This window comes from Penaeus chinensis, chromosome 43, assembly GCF_019202785.1.
Source record: "Penaeus chinensis breed Huanghai No. 1 chromosome 43, ASM1920278v2, whole genome shotgun sequence".
NCBI classification, from domain to species: Eukaryota; Metazoa; Arthropoda; class Malacostraca; order Decapoda; family Penaeidae; genus Penaeus; species Penaeus chinensis.
The window spans coordinates 15,549,235-15,564,234 of NC_061861.1; the positions used below are offsets into that span (position 1 = coordinate 15,549,235).

Here is a 15,000-nt window from a genome sequence, read left to right on the forward strand (position 1 = left end):
TTGCACGATACACGTTTATCCTGATGTCATTTGCAATATTTCCCGCACCTTTGTCTTGAGTGTTCAGAGTCGGGAGAGCACTCTGTGAATCGCAGAAAATGACCCCTGAGCCTTGGTTCAATAGAAATTCGGTGGCCATGAGTATTCCTGCCAACTCGGTTTGCATAGTGCTAGCCCAGTCATGAACCCTCCTACAATCCTGGTGCTGCAAAATATTGTTTTTATATACAACAAAAGCGCATCCTGCTCTGCTCCCAGGCTGCAAGGATCCGTCAGTGTAGCAGTCATATGCATTGGAAAGAGTGTCTAGATGCTCATTTATACTTGCAAGTGCATACTGTTTAAGTATAGCAGGGGGGACACTGTCTTTTTTGGGGGCAGTCGTATAATATACACTTAGGTCCGACATTTTCCACGGTGGTACAGAACGTCCATGTAGGGTCTTAGTTATGGGTATGTTCAGCTGAGCTAAGTGTTTACACGTCACTTGTAACCATGGATTTGAGTATGAATCGGTGTTGTTATTCAAAGTTAGCTCTTCTATTCTGTGTTTTAGTTGTCTTTGGAACTCTGTACAATGGAGGGGTTCTCTAATTGATTTGACACTAAATGTGGTATTTTTGTATAATATTCTTTCATAAACAGAAGGCAAATTAAGGTCTGTTCTCATATTCACAATCCTTGTTGTTCTAGGGGCACCAAGAATGATCCTCATGGCTTCATTTTGTACACTTTCTAGACTAGTCAACTCTGATTCCTTGAACAATACTAGGTGTAACGCATGGTAATCTATGACCGACCTTATGTATGATAAGTAAAAGATTCTCGCAATATTGACATTAATACCATGGTCTTTGCCGACAAGTGTCTTAAGTGGCTTCAGCCGCTCCCACAGCCTTTTCTTCAGGTTTCTAATGAACTCTGAATCATTAACAATCACCCCAAGGTATTTGTATTGATGGCAGAGATCTAGCTCAACGTCATTTATATGAAACCTTGGCAGAGGGATTGTCTGTGGGTTAAGTGCTTTTGTTTTTTTCAGATGAAATTATCAAGCCACACTCAGTAGCCCTTGCAGAAAGTACATCTAGGATCTCTTGCATTCTCTCCTCGGATGAGGATTTAATACAAATGTCATCGGCATAGCAAATAATGGAGTCATTGCCTGCAAGTGGTATATCGCCCAGTAATCTATGCATTAGCATATTAAATAGCATAGGACTAAGTACGCCTCCCTGAGGTGTGCCGAGTTCAAATACTTTTGTATGAGTACTCTTAATGCGCCTGAAGAGAATCTGAGCCGATCGATTCGACAGATACATTTGAATCCATGTTAACAGTTTTCCCTGAATACCAAAGCTAGCTAGTTGTTCAAGGATAATTTCCCTGTTTGCAATATCAAAAGCAGATTTAAGATCAAGAAATACGGTTTGCATGCCTGGGTTTGAGTTTGTTAAGTACTCTGCAAAACAGTGCTGACTGCTACGCCCTGGGAGAAATCCATACAGTCTGGGGGATAACTTAGCATTTATGCGATACATGAGCCTGTTCAGAATTATTCTCTCAAGTACTTTGCACAGACAGGGGGTCAAGGAAATGGGTCTGTATTCATCAGTATTGGGTTTGGGTATAGGAATGATTAAGCTTTTAGTCCAGGAGCTTGGGAGGATTCCTTGTGATAGGCTGAGTATATACAGATGTAAAAGTGGGTTGCCTGGTACCTGAGCAATGTGGCGAAGGACGCTGTAAGTAATGCCGTCCTCGCCAGGGGCGGTTGCCTTACCTTTCAGAAGGGCAATGCTCAGTTCCCACTCGGTTATTTCGACAAAGTCGGAGGGGTCAATAGCAGCACATGCTATTGCTATATTGAAATTTCTATCTATTTTCGACTTGTTGAGCTGATTTTTTATCCCTTGTGGAAGTGAGTGTACTTGAGAATTTCCTGCCCACTGCTGTAGCAGCATATTGGCCTGTTCCTGTGGACTGTGGAACTGCGGTGTTGTGAGGGCTTTACCTGTCAGTCTATTAATTTTTCTCCATACATCAGCTATAGAAGTTTGACTATTGATACTTTGCAGGAATTGTTCCCAGTATTTACTACGAATCTGAGTTTTTAATTCTCTGAATTCCTTGGTGGCTTTCATAAACTGCAGAAGATTATCTGTCGTCTTATTATCTTTATAACAATTAGCAAGCTCCTGAACCTGTTTATATTCCTTTGCCAGAATTGGGTCATTGATCCACCTCGGTGCATGGGAGGTCTGGGGCCTCTTTTTCTTTGAGAGTTTTCGTGAACAGCCCCATGTGTCATAGTAGTCAGTGACAACTTTGATTAGATCCTGAGAAAATTTCTCAACAGCTGTTACTTCATAGGTGTTATACCAGTCATAGACCCGTGCCTTGAAGTGATGCTCCAGGCCCGGTGGAATAATTATTCGGAGCCTAGGTGATCTAGTGGCTGAATTGCTGTCTACAGTATAATCTGTTCGTATTGCAAAGTGGTCACTAACTAACTCTCGCACCAGTGAAGTACAGACATTACCATGAACCAAATTTTTGCCAAATACATAGTCTAAGCTGCCACCTCCCAAATGAGTCTCTGCTTCTGTGCCATATACTGTCAGTGATCTACTATTAATAAAATGTGCGAACGAAAACTGGAATGTTTTTTTACCTTTGCTTTGAATAAAATCCCTAAGTATGTCAATTTCGGATACGAACGTGTCCAAGTAAGACCTGACATCCATAAGCCTATGCATTGTAATAGATGCCAAAAAATCGGACACACCTCATTAAGATGTATTGATAAAGACTCAAATCAATTTGGGCTGAAGCTCCTGACACCATCACATGTACTAGTCAGATTTCCAAATGTGCTAACTGTGGAGGTCCCCATCAGTCAGGGTCTGCTGAGTGCAGCAGCCTGAAGAAGGAGACTGAGACATTAGCATGTATGAGAAAATAGGAAGTTAGTTATATTAAAGCTAAGAGGAGAGTGGAAAGTTTGACACACAAACCCAATACTTCCTATGCTGCAGCAGTAACTAACATCACCCTTAGTGCAAACATTGTCAGTCAACAGCTTGCAGCTAAGGATAAAGAAATTGCTAAACTGAAAGAAACCGTTAAAGAATTAAACATTAAAGTATATCAACTGACTAAATTGGTCGATCAAATGGCTTCATCAACCCAGCATAAACATCCTAAGGAGGCTGATACTGAATCACAGTCCGGAGCGCACCTCCCCGTCCGGGCTACTCCTGTGAGGACTTCGTCTGGCTCGCGATCGGTGTCTCGAGAGAGAAGCAGATCGCAATCTGTCAGTCGTCTCCCTCGCCAGGAGATGCGGGACGTGGAGGTTTCTGTCTCCAAACCATCCCGAGGGAGGTCCCTGGGAAGCGAGGGAGAGGAGGCGCCTCCCTCCCATAAAAAAGAAAATTAAAACTGGCAGACAAGGCACTTCTAAACCCCATAAAACGTAATCTTCCATTATACAATGGATCTGTCGAAGTCTTAGATCTAAAGTAAATGAAGTTAAACTTTTAGCCTCGTCCTATGCTCCCGATATTATAGTTCTCCAAGAAACGCAATTAACACACCTCGTCCCTGACGTTTTTCTGTATCATTCTCTTCTCCCATACTAATCTCTTCGCTTTCTTTTTTATTCCTCCGTTGACCTCTTACTCATTTCCTTCATTTCCATCTCTCGGCTAGTTTTAATTTCTCCCCTTCTCGTCCTTTTCCTTAAGCTTTCGTCCTTGCACCTACCCCCAATCCCCTACCCATCCCCTCGACACCCTTGATACCTGCTCCCGAATCCTGAATCCCGAACTTGGGTAATCCAGCGGGTGGCGCTCAAACACGCTGGAGATGATTCCTTCCCACACCACACGGATACATTGTTACTGCCAAACCCTGTATTTGATTAAAATTGTATAAATAAAACTTATAACTGTAATTTCCTGAGTTTTCCTCTCTGAGCTTCAATGCTTCGAATCAGTGAGGTGACTTATTTTACGTGTTTTTATCGTTTCATTTTATTATACGCAGTATTTTAAGGGTAGATGGGGATCTAAGTGTTTTCTTTGTTCATACTCTTATGCATCTAATTTTAATTCTTAATGATTTCAACGTTTTTATAATTCGTTTTAGTACCGCACCCCTCCCCTTGATTCTACTATTTTCATTTTACGTTATCTTGTTTTTATTTATCCTTTTAAAACTTCCTTAAATCCTTAGTTTTATCATTAATCATTTTCATTAGTCTTGGATAACTGTTTTATGACTTTTTTTTATTATTTTTTCTTATATATGTAAAACCTGCCACGTCACCACCTTAATTGCTTTTTTACTTATCAATGGAGGCTCACAGGGATACTCGGGATAGGGAATGTATCATGGATGACTTTCACCGTGTTAGGAATTTTATTTTACTAATCAAGTGTATCGTTTTATTTTTCTTACTTACTGTGTTTTTAACGTTCTGTTAATCTTTCTAATGTTCCTGGTTGCTTTATCTGTTTACTATTGTCTATTGTTAATATTTCCTATAGTTTTATAATGTACTCTATATATATACTTTTTATTCTGTTTAAATAACTGTTGCCACAGTGACGTGGCCTACCTTCTGTATAAATACACCTGCGAAATAAACCCGCAAGGGAGTTGTCTCTGGACTCGGTGTTTAAGTGTACGCCTCTGGATTACCCTATACTGTGGCGTTGCTGGAGCAGCAAGAATAAGGTTGTGTTTGAGCCATTTTTACATGCCAGTTAGGACATTGCTGGACGTAGGCATTTAAGTTAACACAGGGTTTACCAAGTTTTACATTGGCCAGCACCAGCCAGAGATACCCCATTCCTTTCTTTAAGTTTAAGCGATTTTATGTATCTGTTCCTTCAGAACGAGCTTCCCCACTAGGCATCACGGCGGGTAAGGATTAAGCTCATTCGAGTCAGCAACAGCTGACACACGTTAGCGAGTCGGCAGTAGTCGACACAGGCTGGGTTCCCCTCATGGGCATAGCCTGGGCGAGGCTCAGCTTCGCATATCTGACTTATCCTTAATAGGGCCTACAGGCTTTTCAAAAATAACATTAATAACAAGAACTTTTGCAATTATAAACAAGTAAGAGCTAGGGCTCATAGAATAATAAGACAAGCAAGAAGAGTCTCCTGGCTTAGCTTTGTCTCTACAATAAATAACAATACAAAAATATCAGAGGTTTGGTCCACTGTCAATAAAATAAATAAGACAAAAAATCTTTCAAAATTAAAAACATCATTCATGTACTCGCCAGGCAGTTCTCTCATACTAGCAGCTCAGACAATTACCATCCCGCATTCCTGCCCATCAAGGAAGCGGCTGAGCTGTAGCCTATTCACTTTGCCACAGGAGATGACGTTGATTACAATACAGATCTAACAATGGATGAACTTGTCCGAGCCCTAGAAGCCTGTAGAGGAATATCCCCAGGCGCAGATGAGATTCGATATGAGATGATAAAGCATCTTAATCATGATGCCATGGTTAAGTTGCTAGAAATATATAATGAAATTTGGAAAAACCACACTTTTCCAAACTCATGACACTTCGGCCACATCATTCCCATATTGAAAGGAGAGGGAAATCCCAGATCTGATATCTCCTACTGCTCAATTGCGTTGACAAGTTGCTTATGCAAGGTCATGGAACGAATTGTTAACAGTAGGCTATTGCATTTCTTAAATTCCAGTAATTTACTAGTTGACAAGCAGTGCGGCTTCCGCAGATACCAAAAAAAAAAGATTATTTGATTTCAGTATATTTAGATATAGAAAAAGCGTACGACATGACATGGCGATATGGCCTACTCAGAAAACTTTATGCTTTTGGAATACATGGAAACTTGCCTTGTTTTATTCAAAATTTCATTTCTGACAGAACATTTGCTGTCAAATTGTTTTCTGACATGTCACTTTTTCGGACATTTTTGTCCAGGCAAACGGGGTCCCACAAGGAAGTGTCTTTTTACCAACATTATTTCTATGTATGATAAATGACATCTTACCAACTCCCCTCGGAATCTTAAATATTCACTGCATGCTGATGCTTGTGCATTATGGCATTCCAGCTGTAATGCAGAATTCTCGGCAAATCTAACTGGCACTGGATATGATATCATAACTGGGGCCTGCAGTGGGGTTTTACATTTTCCACAAGAAAGAGTACTGGGGTATTTTTTTCACATAGGAGGAAGCCGAAGTTCAGGATAGACAATCACCCAATACCTACTCAAAATTCTGCTAGATTTCTTGGTCAACTCTTTGATCGTAGACGTAATTGGAAAGACCACATATGTCAGTTAAAGAATAAATGTCATAGTGAACTAAATTTATTAAAGTGCATTTCTGGTAATAAATGGGGAGCTGATAGAAAGTCTTTGCTAATATATAAAGCCCTGATTAGGTCTAAAGTAGATTATGGGTCAATCGTGTATGGCTCGGCATCGAAAACAAGTTTGAAAGGTTTGGATGCTGTGCAGAATGCTTGTTTGCGTGTGTGTCTTGGAGACCTAAAATGTACTCGGATCGAGCGTCTTGAGGGTGAGTCAGGAGTACCTCCCCTCCGACTCGACGCAATGTTATCGAGATGTTAATGACAATAATAATAATCATAACATCAATAACAATAATAACAGTATCGATATCAGTTGTATTAATAAGAAAAACACATTTTCCCGCCAATTCAAGGAATGGAAAAATCAGGATCGGTCACTAAGGCTACTGATAGACTCCTTGCCGGCTGAGCACATGTGGAGCAATTTGTATGTAACAGCATTCACAGAGAGAGAAAGAGAGAGAACAACAGACAGGCAGAGAGAGAAGACAAGAGAAAGAGAGAGAGAGAACGACAGACAGACAGAGAACGAGAGAGAGTGTGAGAGAGAGAATAACAGAAATAAAAAGAGATAAAGAGAGAGACTGAGAGCGGCGGGACAAGGAACAAGGCCAGAATGTGAAGGGCGTCCACATGACTTCACTGGCGGTAAACATTATGATTCTGAGAAGGAGATCACAGTATTCATCTAATTTTGAATTCCACTGAAAAGCGTATGCGATGCCATTTACACTAAACTGCAGAAAATCTACGGCTATTCTCTGCCAGTTGATTAAATTTCATGTAACTGGACCGTAAGTGACTCAGGCATTTCACCCAGTCATAATTTATCTTTCGAAGGAACAAATGAATGTCATCCTTTACTTTCCATAAAATACCATATTATTAATTCACGGAGAGATACAACAACAAAAATAAAACGAGTGAATACAGACACGGAGAAATTAAATAGAACTGAGATAGAATAAGTAAAAAAAAGAAAAAAAAAATGATATGAGGGTAAGAGATCGAGGAATGAAAAAACAGGATTATGCAAGGAAACGAGTGAATAAAAAAATGAATAAAGTAAAGAATATATAATAAAAAGAGTGAATAAAGTAAAAAAATGATTAAAATAGAGTGAATAAAGTAAATAATTGTTAAAATAGAGAGCGGACAAAGTAAAAAATAAATATGATAAAGAGAGAATAAAGTACAGAATAAAAATAATAGAGAATGAATAAAGCAAAGACTAAATAAAATAAAGAAAGAATAAAGAAAGGACTAAATGCAATAAAGAATAAATAAATAGCAAATTAATAAAATAAAGATAAAATCAAATAAAATGAGGACTGAAACAGAGCCGATGACTGAGCAACACACATGTAATAAACCAAAGTGCATAAGCGAACCAGGAGCAACTGGTAAGTAAAACTAGATGAGTAAGTGAGTAAAAGCGAGGAAACCAGGATGAGTGCGTAAGCCAAGATAAGCTGACAAGATGAATAAGTGGGTAAATCAAAAGTGGGTGAGCCAACCAATACATGCGGGTAAGTAAACCGATTTGAGTGAGTAACCGATATGAATAAGCAACAAAGCCAGTATGAGTGAGTAAACCTATGTGAGTAAAACGATACGAGTAAGGAAATAAACCTATATGAGTAAGTCGATATGAGCAAGTGAGTAAAATGATATGAGTAAGGAAATAATCCTATATGAGTAAATTGATATGAGCAAGTGAGTAAAACGATGTGAGTAAGGAAGTAAACCAATATGAATTAATGAGTAAACCAATATAAGTGAGTAAACCCGATATGAGCAAGTGAGTAAACCAATTTGAGTGAGTTAACCGGTATGAATAAGCAACAAGAAAGTTAATCAATATGGGTAAGTGAGTAAACCAGTGTAAGTGAGTAAGCCCAGATAAGTAAGTAAAGACAAGTATCAGAATAAAGTTAAGTGATTTAGAGAATGAGGTAGACATATTTTTTTCGTTAGTTTAACCTTTTGACCTTCTTTCATTATAGTGGTATCTAAAAATAGAAAAAAAAATGTATATAAGAATGATTATTGCACAAAAAATAATGAATGACTTTAGCAAGAATAGTCCTGAGTTAACAAAGGAGAGAGAGAACGAACCGGAAAGAAAAGTGGAAATGTTAAAATCTTTCCTTTGTCATTTTCCTTCACTCTATCTCCCTCTTCATCTTCTTTCCTCGCTTTGCCCTTGTCTTCTCTCATTCCGTTGTCTCTTCTGTTTCACTTATCTCTCTTTTTCTCTCTCTTCCTCATCACTTCTCCATCGTTCTTTCTCTCCATTATAAATCACTTAAATGTTTCCATTGAAAAAAAGAAAAAAAAGAGAACAGGAAGAAAAAAAAGGAAAACATAACGTCAGAATTACTGTTGCAAAACCGCAACCAGTGTTCGAGGCAGTAACAGGTAGTGGAAAACCCCATAGCAATCGGGTTTTGCCTGCGAAGTTGGGGGGGAGGGGGAGGAGCCAAACCGCGCGGCCGGGTATATAAGGAAGTTCGCAGCTCTCAGACCACACGAACATCCCTTGCATACAACATGAAGGTGAGTGTTTTCTTGGTGCTTCGAGACAGACAGTGGTGGCTGTGGCGTGATTGTGGTTGATATAGTGCAGATTTTTTAAAAAGAGAAAGAGGATCGGGTGCATTTTCTTCTGTTTGGTTTTATCTATAGTGAATGCCAGCATATGAATGTTCTCAAGATGTTACTTCAATAGTAGAATTTATATCCAAAGGTTTAGCTTAGCATTTTTCATGTTATATGAGATACCCATATAAGTATGCTTAACGTACCACAGAGCTTCACTCTCAGCTTATATGGCATATTCTGAATTATCATTTTTTAACAAGAAGAAAAGTCTTGTCTATAAAGACTTCAGAATCTATATTTATGATGTTGCTCTTAAGTAAACTCGTTAAAAGAGCCAGGGGCGGTATTCACGAAAGCTCAAAGAAAAATCTTTGAGTTTAAAGAACTCATGGCAATTTTTGGCTCCAAGATTGTAGAAGTTATCTGTGACTCGGTCCAAAGACTGTCCTTAACCATTTCGTCTCTGACTCGTTATGTTGCCATATTTCAAAGTAAACACTCAACTATAACTAATATCTGTATGTTAAAAGACGCTATGATAATAATCAATAGTCATAATGAAATAAAAATCAATATTTCAATGAAACGTAATTATATAATGCGTATAATATCGTACATCTAATATCTGTTTTATGTTTACGAGGAACCCGCTCAGTTTGTCGTCAGTTTGTGAAGGCGCGCAACATCACGTGTCTTTATCGGAGAGGAAACTGCAATTGAACATAGAGGAAAGAGCTCAATTAACGTCTGTTTGTAACTAAGAAAGTGGCATTGCATTATTGTTGTTGATGCCTCTTTATATTATGACATCTTTAGACCTGTCTTAAACTTCTTGTACAAACAATTTAATATTTTCGTGAAGTGAGAGAAAAAAATGAGTCAAGTACTTTGTTTCTGTCATAGGCATATTCCTTTCGGGAATACCGTCCCATTTCTGTAAATAGATATTTTACAACCTTTGTCCATTTTAAATATAAATTATGCCCTTTGTATGAAAATGAAGAATTTCGATGTTTTTCCTTTGTTTATATTACTCATTTCATAAAAAACAGAACTTTATCTATTTCAGATTAGTATATAGTTCAAAGCTCATGAATCTAGCATAAATACCAACAAAGGATCGCCTGCCACAAATGTAGTTTGCATGAAGTTAAAGGTTATTCTGTTTTTCTGAGCACCTTGCGAAGCCTTGTCTGACAGTCACCCGCCCTTTCCCTAAACTTTAGGGGCATCAACTCTCTGTTTACGTAATCTTCTGATTTGCAGGGTCTCGGGCTTATTCTGTGCTGTGCCCTGGCGGTGGTGTCAGCCAATGACAAGGGAAATAAACAGGGAGACAAGAGATTCCTTCAAGGAGGATTTGGCGGAGGTTTACATGGCGGAGTTTCCGGAGGCTTTCCTGGTGGTTTCCCCGGAGTGAACCCTGGCGGTTTCCCTGGAGGGCGACCTGGCGGTTTCCCTGGCGGCTTCCCCGGAGGGCAACCTGGTGGTTTCCCTGGCGGCTTCCCCGGAGGGCAACCTGGCGGTTTCCCTGGCGGTTTCCCCGGAGGGCAACCTGGCGGTTTCCCCGGAGGGTTCCCTGGCGGTTTCCCTAGCGCCACAGCCCCACCCGCCACCTGTAGGCGCTGGTGCCGAACTCCAGAACAGCAAACTTACTGCTGTGAAACGGCATTTGAACCTGAGGCGCCCGTGGGCACCAAGGCACTTAACTGCCCACAAGTCCGTCCCAGCTGTCCACCGGTACGTTTCGGTGGACAAGCACCAGTAACCTGCTCCAGCGACTACAAGTGCGGCGGTGTTGACAAGTGCTGCTTCGACAGGTGTTTGGGAGAACACGTGTGCAAGCCGCCTTCCTTCTATAACCAATTCGGTTGAAAAGGAAAATTCAACATACATATTGATTCATGTAGTGCCCATGATTAATAAATGTTTTTTTTTCTAAAATCTTGATTTAATTTAATGAATGTCCACACTCACTCATCATTGTGGTCTCATTCCCCTATTTTGGCTTACTCATTCACACAACTTGAACTCTTTCAGTTGCTTTGGTTTACCTATCTTTCCTGTCATTATTTTCGATTACTTAATGTGAATTGGACTAGTATTTTCTTGTAATTTTACCTAATTCCTATTATTTACTTACTTATCTTGGAACCATTACCGCAGATCATATGAATGTTATACTAGGGCCAATATTTTGGCATTGATTGGAGTTAATCATTGATTTCTAGTCATATATGATGTAAAAATTTATACAGAATTTTAATACAAGTAAAAAATGTGCAAAATTGAACAGAAATGCAGATATTGCTATGGTTAATGACATCTTATTCTCTGGAAACAAAACCTTTTATGTCACAATCCTCCCCTAATACAGTTTTCAGTGTATATGGAGGAGACAAGTATATACGTCAATGGTCCACATGTGCAACCATTAATGGCTCTTGGAATCCCTCACAACATGCTTAACTTTTGGCCAACATCGCGTCATGTGTCAGTCTTGTGTGCCTGCTTCTCAGCCTTGTTAACACAACTTCTACTTGTCGGTTGGGATGGACACTGGTCATCTAACTCCCAAGATCATCTCTAATCTCTCGTAGTTTGTTTCTAGAGGTATGCCTCCATTGTTCCCTCCAATTATCGAGAAGACCGCTGATGCTGGTTGACTGATTAATTAAATGGATTTGAAGGGGGTGTTGGAGGGGAAAATTAGTATTTCAGGGCTGAGCAGCAGCTGTCCTGGCCCTTTGATCAGCTCGTTCATTACCATGGACAGCAACTGCCCTGACATTAAACACAGACTTATCTTACATAATGACATCGGTGCAAGCCAATCTTGAACCTCCCTCAACACTGGATGTGCTGAGGCTAAGATCTTGATTGCTATCAAAGCACTACGAGAGAAGTAATATATTACACCAGAACGGTTCATAAGATCTATAGTCATTTTGCCTGCTGCAAGGGTGGCATTTAACTCTGCAGTAAAGATCAAGGCTGCCGAAGAAAGACTGCTCACTGCTGCAAAGCCCACACCATTTTCAGATTTCGAACTATCTGTATATATTGCATATGATCCTTGATACTTAGAAGTGAAATCTCTCCCTGATTTCTGCTTCAGATCTCTCCCCCATCTCTATTCCAAACGGCTTGACTAGATTGGACCAAGATAGATATTGGGGAGTTCCAACAAGTAGCACCTTAGAGAGATTCAAATTCAGATTTTCCACAAGACCCTTCATTCTCCTACTATGGGATCGGTCCCTAAGGGGTTGAAGACTGATTTGGATGTAGGAAATTCTTTTGTAGTCTCTTTGTAAATCGGATTCATGTAGTCCCAGTGTAATGGAAGAGTCTCTTGTGGGACCCCTTCCAGCTGATCTTCCATGTTCAAGAAGCTGTTTCCCACTCAAACTATAAACTTCCTATCAGCAAGGAAGCTCTGTATGAAAGTAGGTAATGCTTCTCTTAAGCTAATGCCATACAGCTTCACGAGTATGCCATGCTTCCAAATAGTTTTGTAAGCCTTTTCAAGGCCAAAGAAGACTATTAACATGCGTCACTGCACAGAGGAATTTTGTATAGCAATCCCCATCCTCACAAGGACATCTGTGGTTGATCTCAATTTTCTAAACCCATACTGATATGGGGTCAGCACGTTTTCCTTTTCTAGTAGCCTTGTCAGCCTGGAGTTTGCCATTTTCTCCATCAGTTTGCAGATGCAGTTGGTGAGAGAAATTGGTATGTAATTCCCTAGTATGGAAGCATCCTTGCCAGGTTTTGGGTATAAGAATGATTATAACTACTTTTCATGTGGATGGCACTGTGCCTTCCCTAAAGATCCTATTGAATAGGTCCAACAGGAACAAGTTTTCCAATAAGTGAGATATCAGTTGGTGTAAGCCTTTGAAACAGTCTGTAGATGGAGAGCATTTTCGGAGTAATAAACAGCCACTCGAATCATGGAAAAATACATTTATGGAGGACAAATGTTACAAGGTATGTAAAGTCGAATAAATGCATACAAGCGACCGTGATTGAGTTATTTAGGTCATTAGTGGAACGACTAGGGCTGGATGTCCATCCACAGCGTCTGGGATCTCGCCAGGATTCACTTCAGAAAAATCTATGGAGATTTTGTAGGACGTTTTCCTCCCCCTCACTCCGAAACCGGAATTTCCTCTTTCCAGGAACCCCAATCGTCATCAAAGACCGCTGCCCAGACCCAAGTGGTGCGTCAGTGTGTCCGTGAAAGAAATGAGATTCTTTTGCTTGTGCTACCTAGCTAAGGGTACGATATGAAACCAATTGAAAATCTTTGGGCTAACATCAACTGTTGGGAGCCACAGTCTGATAAAAACTTACCAGCTGTGGACCAAAGAAATCAGTGGGAACTCTTCAGAACCGAGGCTCACCTGATTAGGAATCATATCAGCTCAATTACCAATAAACTGCTGGTACTGATCGAGACGGGCGCATGGAGCATATGTTAATTCTATTGCATATATTAAAATGCATCTAGAACTTTTTATATTTTTCCTTCACTTAGATATTAAAATTCTGTCCAGTGTTTTATACTATGTAGCGTTGGTCAATATACAATCACAAACAACATTGTCAGCCCATCAGTCATGTGTTAAATCCTAATTTATCTTAGCATTCCAAATATACACATTAAGAGTTGTAAATTGAAGATGAAATTGGTAATAAGAGTTGTTCATTCATTGCTTTCCATTTTCCTGCAATATAGAAAATAATGGATACATGATATTTGATCTTTCTAAGTGTAGTATTTATGGAAACGAATATAGACCTTGGCTATGCTTGATAAACAGTCCAACAATAACTGGACAACGCATTTTAATGTTTCCAAACCTTTTAAAATAATTCTAACAATTAGTATTGGTTACTAGTGAAAAGATTTGCATTGGAGCCAATCACTGATTTTGTTGCAAGAGCATTCTATTCGCAGAACACTGGATACTATGCATGTATTACCCCCCCCCCCCCTTCAAAAATGCAGTTTAGGGATCATAATTTTTTTTTTTTTTTTTTTTTTTTTTTTTTAGAAGACAATGGGTACTCTTGATGGGAAAATCTATTAAGCTCCACACTTGACCCAAGGAGGAGAGACACTATTATAAAGGTTCTCATATATAACAAGAACTGTTGAGAGAGCCTTTAAAAATATTTGATTATTTAAGCATACCCCTCTGCACAAAACTTAAAAATACTAAAATAATTGCCTTGGTATGTGATTTTTTTTTTTTTTTTATGATGATGACGTACAAGGAGTATTTGACATTTATGCGAATGGAAGAATCTCGCAGTGAGTTACACACAAGAGACTCAATTATTCAAAGATGTTTTTAAAGTTTCCCCTGTAGACTACGTAAATATTTTATAATATTTCATTTAATACTTTTTCTTTTCTTTTTATATAGTAACGGCAAGATTTTCACTGTTTCACTTATACATCAACCGCCTCCCTCTTCAATTCTTTTGCAAGTCTATCAGCTGTGTATTATTATTTAATGAAGAAAAACGATCCAGTGTTGTATGTTGGATGTGCAGTATTGTAGGCCATACTATCATATGTAGGATGAAGTGTGTAAATTGGTGTTGGTTCAAAATAATAGAGTTTTCCACGAAATCAGTATTCTTTGTTGAAATAATTGTAACTTCACCTTCCACCAGTTGGTACAGTTACACGACTTGAGAATTAAATAACGGGTCATTAATTCAGCTGTAAGAAAATTGTAACAAGAGACCTGAATATATGTACACACACATACACACACACACACACACACACACACACACACATATATATACATATATATATATACATATATACCTATTTCCAAGATATAGTGTCATCCATTTTTGAAAAGAAAAAAAAATTATTTTGCAAATAACTATTTACGTTGTAAAATAGATAATTATCATCCCATTTTATTAGTTTAATCCCACAAGGTATTCGCCGCTAATGACGCAGCAAATAAATTTAAATAATCAGTC

The 15,000-nt window shown here is 39.1% G+C and overlaps 1 protein-coding gene across 1 annotated transcript; it reads left to right on the forward strand.

Moving 5' to 3' along the window:
* Positions 1-8,889: 8,889 nt before the first annotated feature.
* LOC125024563 (methionine-rich protein-like) lies at positions 8,890-10,926 on the forward strand. The gene is made up of 2 exons (XM_047612365.1): positions 8,890-8,937; positions 10,249-10,926. The coding sequence occupies exons 1-2, from the start codon at positions 8,932-8,934 to the stop codon at positions 10,855-10,857; spliced, it is 615 nt and encodes a 204-aa protein (XP_047468321.1). The 5' UTR covers positions 8,890-8,931; the 3' UTR covers positions 10,858-10,926.
* The last annotated feature ends 4,074 nt before the right edge of the window (positions 10,927-15,000 follow it).